The sequence below is a fragment of the Trametes versicolor genome (genome assembly GCF_000271585.1).
Source record: "Trametes versicolor FP-101664 SS1 unplaced genomic scaffold TRAVEscaffold_7, whole genome shotgun sequence".
Taxonomy (NCBI): domain Eukaryota; kingdom Fungi; phylum Basidiomycota; class Agaricomycetes; order Polyporales; family Polyporaceae; genus Trametes; species Trametes versicolor.
Genome location: NW_007360327.1, coordinates 2,532,894 through 2,543,333, shown reverse-complemented (window position 1 = coordinate 2,543,333; position 10,440 = coordinate 2,532,894). Strand labels below are relative to the sequence as shown.

At 60.7% G+C, this 10,440-nt stretch overlaps 4 protein-coding genes across 4 annotated transcripts in view; 2 read left to right on the top strand and 2 right to left on the bottom strand.

Moving 5' to 3' along the window:
• The window catches only part of TRAVEDRAFT_126564 (PLP-dependent transferase), a gene marked incomplete at both ends in the record, with an annotated part of 1,974 nt that extends 679 nt beyond the window's left edge, over window positions 1–1,295 (top strand). Inside the window, 3 exons of the mRNA XM_008041749.1 lie at window positions 416–654; window positions 709–851; window positions 897–1,295. Of these exons, the coding sequence (XP_008039940.1) occupies window positions 416–654; window positions 709–851; window positions 897–1,295 (781 nt within the window). The remainder of the gene's footprint in view (window positions 1–415; window positions 655–708; window positions 852–896) is intronic.
• A 71-nt stretch (window positions 1,296–1,366) lies between these two features.
• TRAVEDRAFT_48988 (uncharacterized protein) lies at window positions 1,367–2,090 on the bottom strand (the record flags this gene model as incomplete). Its single annotated transcript, XM_008041218.1, has 5 exons — window positions 1,367–1,437; window positions 1,498–1,581; window positions 1,638–1,775; window positions 1,839–2,013; window positions 2,076–2,090. 5 exons carry the CDS (start codon window positions 2,088–2,090, stop codon window positions 1,367–1,369), a joined length of 483 nt encoding a protein of 160 aa, XP_008039409.1.
• Window positions 2,091–5,508: 3,418 nt separating this feature from the next.
• TRAVEDRAFT_38277 (uncharacterized protein) lies at window positions 5,509–5,745 on the top strand (the record flags this gene model as incomplete). The annotated part of the gene is made up of 1 exon (XM_008041046.1): window positions 5,509–5,745. One exon carries the CDS (start codon window positions 5,509–5,511, stop codon window positions 5,743–5,745), a length of 237 nt encoding a protein of 78 aa, XP_008039237.1.
• An 845-nt stretch (window positions 5,746–6,590) lies between these two features.
• Window positions 6,591–7,288, bottom strand: TRAVEDRAFT_29840 (uncharacterized protein). The gene is given in 5 exon segments (XM_008040991.1): window positions 6,591–6,933; window positions 6,972–7,044; window positions 7,050–7,064; window positions 7,080–7,085; window positions 7,123–7,288. 2 exon segments carry the CDS (start codon window positions 7,042–7,044, stop codon window positions 6,656–6,658), a joined length of 351 nt encoding a protein of 116 aa, XP_008039182.1. The 5' UTR covers window positions 7,050–7,064; window positions 7,080–7,085; window positions 7,123–7,288; the 3' UTR covers window positions 6,591–6,655.
• Window positions 7,289–10,440: the final 3,152 nt, after the last annotated feature.

Sequence of the window (10,440 nt, the reverse complement as noted above, 5' to 3'; positions counted from 1 at the left end):
TCGACTTCTCCACAAACGACTACCTCTCCCTCTCGCGCTCGCCCGACCTCCGCGCCCGCTTCCTCGCGCGCCTCGCCGCCGCCCCCGACGTCCTCGGATCTGGGGGCTCGCGCCTGCTCGTGAACGGACACGCGCACGCGGCGTTAGAGGCGCGTCTCGCGGGCTTCTTCCGCGCGCCCGCCGCGCTGCTCTTCAACTCCGGGTTCGACGCGAACGCGGGCTTCTTCGCGTGCGTGCCGCAACCGGGGGATGCAGTCGTGTTCGACGAGCACATCCACGCGTCTGTGCACGATGGGGTGCGCGCATCGCGGGTGGCCGCGCGGGTGCCGTTCGCGCACAACTCGATACCCGCGCTGCGGGTGGCGCTCGAGCGGTTACGCCAAGACAGGCCGGCGTTGGTGAGCGGCGGGAGCAGCGTGTTCGTCGCGGTGGAGACGTTATACAGCATGGACGGGACACTCGCGCCGCTGCTGGAGATCGTCGAGACCGTGGAGGAGCTCTTCCCGCACGGGAATGGGTACGTGGTCGTCGACGAGGCGCACTCGACGGGGGTGTACGGTCCACAAGGGAGAGGGCTTGTCGCGGCCCTTGGGTTGGAAGACAGGATATTCGCGCGCCTGCACACGTTTGGCAAGGCCCTCGCAGCCACTGGAGGTCAGTCTCTATGTTCCGCGTTATACGGGTGACTGACTCGACTTGTGCGTTCAGCGATTTTGCTGGTCACGCCGCTCGTGCGCGACTACCTGCTGAACTACGCACGGCCACTTATTTACACCACGTCCCTGAGCAACGCGAACATCGTCGCCGCGGAGTGCTCGTTCGACATGCTGGAGGAGGGCGAGGCACAAAAAGTACGCACTCTCGTCCCATACACTACCGGCGCACTAACACCACAGCAGCTCTCCACACAACTCCTCAGCCTCTGCTCACACTTCACGAATTCTTTCACCGCTCAGCTTGCCGCGCGTCGCATTCCCCTATCCCTCATCTCCATCCCCACAGAGCTCGCCGAGCTACCGACGCCGATCATTCCCGTCCTAACCCCGCATCCGCGGCCGCTTTCCGCGCATTTGCGGGTGCGCGGGTTGAATGCGCGACCGATTACGTGGCCGACGGTGCCGAAGGGTGCGGACCGCGTGCGGATCTGCCTGCACTCGCAGAACTCGGTCGAGGAGGTGGACCGGCTGGTGAGCGCGATGATCGAGTGGGCGGAGAGCTGGCAGGCGGCGCAGGACGCTGTCCAGAGGGAGAAAGGGAGCGCGGGCGCGGTGGTCGTCGCGCAAGCAAAACTTTAGAGAAGGAAGAAACGTAGAAGTAAGCATTAAAAAAATCAAGCGGACATCCGGAGAGCACGAACCTGTACGCGCTAATCTTGCAATGCCTCGATCTCCTGTGCGCTCATCTGCAAGTATTCTTCATACGAGTCCTGGTAGCCAGCTGGGCACAGCTCGCTCAATCCGGCTCTTGATTAAACGGAATGCACTGTAATAGACGCACCTGGCAGCTTCGCGCGCGCCCTGTAGCGGGCTACAATCTCGCGGTTGTGACGAATAGCGGCGAGCTGTGCCTGCTTTATTGTGCCTGCAGATCCCCTCAGTCGCGCTCCCGCTCGCCGCAGTCCAGGGAATAACACATACCGGAGACGTGCACGACATGGGGGACATACCTGCGCCCGTCGACGGCGGTCATCAGGGCCACACCCGCCCACGCGATCTTGTGGGGCTCTCGCGCAACGCGTATGATGCAGAGGTTCGTCCGCGGCGAGAAGTACTTGACTGATGGGCGAGGTGTTCGCAGTGATCAGTGACTGCCGGGAACGGATGTGAGAATGAACGTACTCGTCAGGGAAGACCCCACCGCACCCCAGCCTGTGTCCCCAAAGTGTGTGATGATGCTCTGCTTCAGCGCGGCCCATATCTGCTTGCTCGTGAGTTCGTGTTCGGGCTGGCCTGCGGGCGCGCGTCCTGGCAGGGGGGCGGGTACCGGGAGGAGCTCGACGAGGAGCCAACGGTTCTATCGCAGCACCAGAGCTACGTCAACATGATACGTGCAACATAGAGAAGATGGAAACGCACCTTGAATCTAACCATCGTCCACGCAGGTGGTTTGGCAAAGTTCCGAGTGTACTGAGGGCCTCGGAAACGGTTGGTGATGGCGGTTCCAGCGCAGTTCGAGCTCAATCACACCCCAGAAACTCAATTACACCCGCAGAGATCGGATTTCAATGACCGCAGCGTGCCCTCGGATGAGCATCGAGAGCTAGGATGATCGCGGGAGGAGAAAGGATTGCAGGTCAGTGGAAGCGCCTGCGCGGAGACTGCTGAGCCTCCAGATCCAGATCTCGATCAAGCACCAAGTTCGCTGTATTTAGGTGTAGACACGAGCGAGGTAGAGTTGTGGATTACACAGTACAAGACAGAGGGTGCATAGTGGGGAAAACGATGTACAACATAAGGCGAGTACATACAAGTCTACATCGACGGGTTTGCCAGGATGGCCCGAATATGATATGTGAGTCCGTTCCCATAGATAGTATGCAAATGCACGGCACCGGTACCGCGTGTGGGTCGTAAGGGAGTGACTGTGTCGTAAGGAGTGTGTGCCCATAAGCCAGGAAAAGGAGAGGTCCGAGACGAAGAGCCGCGGCGGCGACTCCGACTTTCACGGAGATCTTACGTGGAGGGTTAGGGGTACACGCGTCTACGCTATCTAGCCGGTGCACCCAGCCTTCCTACGCTCACTCTCACTAAGCCTCCCTCCTCTCTCATCCGCCCGTTGTCTGTTGCACGCTCTTCGTTAGTATCATGAAGCCTCCCGTGAACGACGTCGCCCACTCACCCAGCGCTCGCGTCCTCAGACGTTCGTCCGCCTCAACCTGCGCACGCAAACGTTAGCTCTGCGAGATCGACTCTACGAACTCAAGCTCACCTATCAGCGCATCGACGCCCGAGCCACCGCGGTCAGCGAGTACGAGCAGGAAGAGAGGAGAGGAGCACCGGGTCGTCGGATGGACACCTACTCCTCGTCCTTCGCTCTCTCTTATACCTCCTCAGTTCCGGGCAGGCCCCCGCCTCAGCACCCTCCACGGACAAATGTACGTACATCCTTCCCTATTTGCCCTGGCAACCTGCTGCTCGGTACGCCCGTCGTCCGTCGTCCTCTCGCGTACACGCCTACGCTTGTGCGGGCTAGAATCTGCTAGATGAGCGCCGGGCGATGCACGATGTGCGTTCCGCGATAGCACCGCCGCCCCACCCATCTCCGATCCTGGTCCCAGCCGCGTAGTGTGTGCCTTTGCGCATCTGTCGTCTTGGGAGCCATCCCAGGGGCAGACTCGGAGCGTCGTGTCGTCGTGCTATGTGAGGCTGGTCGCGAGGTCCGACACGGCGGTCGCGGATCTGACTACATGGACGCGTAGAGCGGCACGCCATGCGCGGCGAGAGGCTGCTGCATGCCGAGTGGGCGAGAGCAGCGGACGCGGCTGGACGCGGCGGGACACGTTCCACGACGATGTCCCCACGTCGGGCGATGCCCGTGCTGTCGAGTTCGCCCCGCCCCACAGCGTGCGCCGGTGGGCGGCGCTGCCCGTACTACTTCCCTCCCATCTTTCTGCTGTATCCTGCATGGCAGGGATGCGTTTTGTACTACGACGTTATTCATTTACATGCACGAAATAGGCCACGATGTGCGCGCCGTCGTCTCCTTTGCTGTGTACAGCGCGTGTCATCCGCAGTAGTCCCCACCGCGCGCATGTTCAGAACGCCCGCCCATCGACCAGCAAGCCGACTTACGGAAGATTCAGACGGTCGTGCGCGATCTGCAGTCGCGGTTAAGGCCTTCGCGCGCGCGCTGTACCGGCGCCGAGGTGTACTCGGGCATCCCGCGCTCCACCCTCGCGCACGGACGTTCTCTGAGTAGGCCCACAACGACGCCTAGCCAGAAGCTAGCAGCCCCGTTTGCGGCGTGCAGAACACGCCCCGGCGCACGGCACCGCCGCCGATGTGCGCTGACCACCGATCCATGCCGTGCACGGCCGTCAGTATCCTTTGCGACGCCTCAAGTTCGTCAGCTCCAGCACGCGAGGAGCAAAATCCATTGCCTTCGCCGTCTCGTCGAGCCGGGACTGGGTGTGGGGGTGTGGGATACACGCCGCACTCTGCATCGTGCGTTGAACGCCGCACCCATGAATCCAGTGTGCGCACCGTACCTTTGCTCGGAGGCGTACAGACGATCTGTATCGGCCGTGTGCGTCGAGTACCGTCGCTGCGCTCGAGCTGTACCGCTAAAGTGGAGGGCTCGTGTCGCGCTCGCGCCCGTACAAAGTCCCTGTGCATCACGATAACTCCGCTGTTGGCAGCGGGCCAAGCTGGTGCGTCGAATACCCCTTGGAAACATTCGCAAAGTTAACATTTTCTGCCAGTGCCGAATGAACACTCCCCGACTCATGTCCGTTTACCGCCGTTAGCTAACACGTCTAGGATCCCAGCGAAAGCCTCGCACACACCGCTCTTGGGCGTACGCTGTCGCCCTCGCGCTGTGGCATGCCGCGAGGTATGCAGTCCCGAGCAGCTCCCGCCCCAGCCTTTCTGATCTCTGGTGCACACCAGCCAGTGGGGACTCGATAATCGCTATGCCTCTGTCTCGCCGACCTCGACCCGCGCCATCCCAGCACCTCATTCGTTGTATGGAGATCCCCGCACCCATTCGACGGGTGCAGCCACCGACGAAGCCCCAGGCACATCCATGCAGAACGCGCAACGGCGCGACACGACGGGCGGACCGTCTCAGCACGGTCCCGCACGCTCTCCCGCCGCCAGCCCTCGCGTGCATGTCTGCAGCGATTGCGTCCCCGCGTCCCCGGAAGAGGCCTCCTCGCACGTCTGCGGCTCCCGGCGCGCCCGCGCATTCCACATGGCCGTCCCCCCAGGCATGTCGTCACCGCGGCCGTTCACACACACGACGCACCGACGTCCCCGCACCCTCTGGACCCGTTTTCGAGCGAATCCGGAGAGGTCGACCTTTTTGCCCATGTCCGCGGCCCGGGCGCCTATCGCACTCACGCACAGTATTTCGCCCCTCCTGCCTTAACGCTGCCCCGGGCGCCCTCAAAACCGCGACGGTCATGTGCAGCGTACCGCCGCGCATTGAGCCAGCAATGTCTCCGCGCGGGGGGCGCAGGAAAACGCGGGCTGTGCCCGGATATGTTGTTTTCGCGAAAACACAGAATCGAGCACTGCGCTTCGCCATCGTCGACCCCCGCGGCGGCCGTGCACCAACGCACTGCGCGGACGCCGCTGCGCCGTCGTGCGCAGTTTGGCGCGCATCGGACGGGGTCGACGTTTTTGTCCATGTCTGCGCCCGCCTGCCCCGCGCAGAGATTCGTCGCTCCCACCGCGGCATCGTCCCCGACTCCGTCGAAACCGCGATGGCACGGTGCTGGGCGGTGCGGCGCATCCGTACATCACGATCTCCCCGCAGGGGATGCAGGAACACGCTCGCCATGTCCGGATGTGTGCGGGCGCCGGCCGCGCGGGGGCACAAAATTGCGGATTGCGCCTCGCCATCCGCGAATTCCAGGGCGTCCGCGGGCCCACACGTCACACGCGTCCCGCCGCACCCGCTCGCAGAGGTACGCGCGGATCCTGCGAGGTCGGCCGTTTTGTCCATGTCTGGTGCGACCGCACCCCGCGCGCAGAAACGCGCGCGTTCATGCCCCCCAGGCGCCCCGCCTCGGCAACAGGCTGACGCGATGGACGAGGATGGTTGCCCTGCGCGCACCGAGACCACTCGCGCACACGCCGGCAGACTCCTAGTCCGCCACCTCCCGTTTCAGGCTGCTGGCGTGCGCCACGAGCGTGGACTCCGCCTCGCATCGACACCCGCATCCGACGATGTCTCTCGGTCGCAGCTAGGGTTGCACACGTCGCCAGGGGACTCGTTAGCTGCCGGGGCATTGCCATGGCGCGGCCCTCCGCCTCGCTTCGTACGCTGCCGTGGCGCGTTCTAGCAACGTTGGCGTGCCTTTGTTCTGGAGCGTACAGCCGCGAAGGGCCTGCCGTCGCCTCGCGCTGGTTTACCTGTGACAGATGTGGGGAGCGGAGTACGAGACGTCGGGACTCGTCATATGTTCGCTGTCTGGCCTCCGCTCGCGCTCTCCCGGCAATTGGTGTTTGCACATCCTGCGTCCGTATCCGCGAGACTAGTGTCTGTAAGAGTATGCTGGGCCCCGTTCCTACGAGCCTGTATTCGTATCGCGTACCTTCAATATATCTCGTTACACCACAGGCGTCGTGCATGAGCACAAGGGCGGCGATTACGAGCGCAAACACAGATTGCCGGTTGCCAGAGCCAGCTGGCGTGTCCCTGGTTGTAGGCGTGCTTCTCGACGATCTCGCGAACGGTGTTTGTTATTTCTCGGGTCGCTCTGCTTGTAGTTCAGGCAAAGACCGTGTTGCGCGTTCGCGAGAGCTACCCGACAGATAGGGACCCGCCCTTCCGATCTGTTCGCGTGTCTCATGCGCGCGGCTCTGGCATGGCTTTCCGCGTGGTGGTCTACAGCGCGGAGCGGCGTCGTCGACGGGCGAGGAAGTAAATATATGTTTCCGAACGATATACATGAATGTAGATGTAGGAATACAGCTCGAGAACGGGAGCTTCACTCGTCGCGCGAAAGGGGACCTACGGGCCGCAGCGAACTGCCGATGGCAAAAGACGTGCTCGCCCGCATACGCCGTCTACGCGCCGGCAACTGGAACGGCAGTAGACGGCGCACCGTCCGCGGTTTTGACGCACGCGTCGGTCGGGACGAAGGCGGAGTCGGTTGAGGAGAGTCTGGACGGCGAGGCGGATCTTCCACGATCTCCCATTCTCGAAGAAACCGCGTTTCCCGGGAGTGGATGTACACGCTCACCGAGGGAACGTGGGCGGCACATTCTGATGCATCTTGCGACGTCCTGCTGTGTTATTCTAACCGACAGCGCCGTGCAACGACGCTCTATGCGGATTCCAAAGCCCGGAGATGTCGCCACTGTTAGGATGGTGCATGGGAATCGTGGCGTGACCGGGTGGTCTCTGTACGTTGGTCAATAACTCTGCTTGCTGCCCCTGAGTCGATTGACGTACACTGTAGCTGCAGCCGCAATCGCATGCTCTGAAGGTTGACTAGTAGGCGAAATATTTACTCCATTTGAAATCAGTGGCCGTAGACGCGGCTTCACCGACCTCCGGGAGGCGTATGCCCTAATTCCTGCTCGAGACTGACTCCTCAACACTCGAAACTGTGTCACACAGCCATAGGACGTCTTCCGCCATCGCCCGCACGAGGAGGCACGCATACGTCTCGTCGCGAATTCTGGGAGGATCTAGCGCGCGTGATTGAGAAAGAGCCGCTCACCTGCGACACAGGCTGATCATCCGAGGTGGCTACATCAGGCTGGATTTGAGTACCTACCGACAGCTACGTGAGTGCCAGCCAATCGGCCAGGCTCTCGCAAAGTATTAGCCCTGACAGGAGGCACTGTGCATAGAATGATTGTGAAGTCAGCCCCACGATCGGGCTCGATCTAGCAGCACAAGACTCACCCGTCGCGTCGTGGCTCGCGTGGTACACCGGCGTTGGATGTCGGCCATTGACGCAGGTGGGCAGTCGGTAAACATTCAACGACCTAGACCCGGTTGCACAGGACGACTCAAAGGGTGTGTGCATGACAGTCCCGCTCGCCCGGTCGCCGATGGAGACGTCGGGTTGCTAGCAACTAAAACATCCCGGTTAGCAAAGCAGTGGCGGGATGTGAGAGCGCACATACGTAGCACAATCGCGTGCCGCCGCAGGTGTGCGCAACCTTGTGATTCGCGATCTTGACAACGCACGGTTAACGTACGTCGCTGGGCACACCTCGCAGTCTCGATCATGACAACGTGTCCCACTCGTATTCGGAGCATGCAGCGGGAGAATTTGACCGTGGAGCGTGGTCGGTGTACTGTGAATCACGGAGAGGCTCGCCATAGTGTGTGGGATGCGAGCCCGGACATGCTGAGGAAGTACAGAGACGCGCGCTGTAGCATGCCGACAGCACCAGAGGTGCGGACGAGGTAGAACAGGCGAGGCGAGGCGGGGATGTGGGCCGTCTTCGACAATGTCCGAGCCACATCCCGCGGACATCTTCCGCACAACGAGTGGACGACGCGGCAAGCAGCGTGCCGAGCTTGTTCCATGCGGAGCTTGTTGATTCCACACTCGAGAGCGGCGCTTCCCACAATCCATCTTCCCGATGTGCCTTCGCTGAGAGCGGTGGAAAGCCTCGCAGTCAGTAATAATTTCGTAAAGCGACACAATAGGTGATGGGGCATACCTATTGGTCTCCTACGCCGGTGCATCCTGTGAGCGCCGTACTACGCTGCCGCCGCCAAATCCAGGTACGGAATGCACGCCATGATACCCGTCGGGCTGATGGTGTATGCATACGATGTACGCGGGCAACTCAGATGCCAGGCGTCGGAATAGATCCAGTGAGCTCCACACCGATGACAATGAGCGTACAAGCTGTGCACTTCGGAGGCCGACGCCGTGGGCAAGCATGTACCACTAACAAACAACTTTGACTCACCTGGAACCACGATACACCCTTCCCGAGCGGAATACACGCATGGAAGAAGCATGCTCACGCACGGAGAAGGAACCACTACCAAGGGAAGGCTGCCGCCGTGAGGCGATCGGCTGATGCGTCGTAGCATACGAGTTAGCGAAGAAAGAACAGAACAGCACGGTTGCATACCTGCGATTACGCAGCATCTGCGTAGGCGTTGCCAGCAGGCAACACGGTGATGCGAAACGGTCGAGCTTGGCTGATTCCTAGATTTGGAGGCTCAAATTGAGCGGGATTGCCTATTGGTACAGTACACAATGGACGTACTCTTGGGTTATCTGTTCCTCTTGGGAGCCGGTATACATTGCTTGTCGCTCAAACACAGACGTGCGAGTTCCGGATGCGTGTCGCAGAAGGGGGGACTAAGTTCTGTGTCCGTCGACTAGACGAACCATCCCCTCGCGGCGGAAGATCCCGGAAGGCGGCTGGGCAACCAGGGCTTATCGATTTGAAGTCAGGCTCTGAGAACGATCTGGAACGATACGAGACTCACCGTAGGAAAGTGCCATACATGCGGCGCAGTACAACGTACCATGACCGCCGGTAAATGCGTTTCTCGTATGGTATTTGTGCTAGGCGAGCGGCGGGGACCTTGATTATCGCGTATGCCAAGTTCACAGCGTTTCTAAGCTCGAAGAAGTGTCCATGTACGATCGTAACGCCGAACAATGCTTTCCGTAACAGCGCCCGCCCCGTCGATCGAAATCCAGGCACGTTGGTGGCTGGAGCGCACCAGTTAGCGGCGGAGCGGTGGGACTTAACTGCGCAGCTTGCTTACAATATTCTCATGCAACTGGCGATGCCGTGCGAGTCGTCCGGGTGTACAGGCGTCGGGTGGTCCGGTGTACGCTCTAGATCGCGGTGCACAGCCCTATGCAGCTTCAAGTACGATACCTCCAAACCTGACTCAAAGTCCCGTGTGTCATAGGTGCCATGGACTACGGCGTGGCGTCGACTTCCCCTCGTAAACTGGGCCTGTTACTTGAAGGAGCGGGTCAGCGTATTCACGTACATCTGCAATGTGCAGCACTCGTCAGTCACGAAAAGACTGGGTGGCGATGCTGACGAAAGGGCCGCATAATTTCAGGCCGTGTGAGCGCAGTCTCGGTGACAACCGCACGACCAGAGACCCACCGCGGTACGGATATGAGTGACTCGGCGCAGAGATTGGAAGATCTCAATTTGACGACGCAGTGCCGCGCGACCGGCAAAGCAGCTTTGAAAACCTACGTGTTAAAAATGATTCAGGCGCCGCAGCAACCCCGAAATTCACCGTGATCCCTTCCGCAAATGGCACAGGCCATGTGCGCTCAGGCAGCGCTAGCAGATACTCGCGAAGTACGCTTGCGCAACAGGAACGCACTTGAACCTCGAGAGGAGTAGTGGGATCTACCGTGAACACGACCGGGCCTCGGGAGGAGCTATGTGCACAGATGAGCCATCGTACTTTCTGTGTAGAGATCCATAACAAGGGATCGTCGTAGACCGCCACTCACCCGTTGTACAGACGGCCAATTCCTTGACCAGTTGATCGACCAATTCGAGCATTATACTGAAAGTGAGCGTCAAACGTCAAGGGCCCCGGGGATAGGTACCGAGCATTGAGGCAGCACGACCATCCGGATACAGCGTGAATGAATGTGGGCGGTGCACGCTTGAGAGCTCCTATTCGAAACAGACACGATCAGCCTGGGCCCGATGGAAAGAAGCAGCCGAAATTGCTCACCGCAATGGGAGGCGACCACGGCGCCGGGCTAGCTGCGCATCCCAGACCCCTTCTGGTATATTCGAGACG

Bases quoted from the DNA above. Each gene is read 5' to 3' on its own strand.
- TRAVEDRAFT_29840 (XM_008040991.1), bottom strand. From the start codon at position 7,044: ATGCACCATCCTAACAGTGGCGACATCTCCGGGCTTTGGAATCCGCAT. The intron at 6,934-6,971 runs GTTAGAATAACA...AAGATGCATCAG, and splicing joins GTCGTTGCACGGCGCTGTCG to AATGTGCCGCCCACGTTCCC.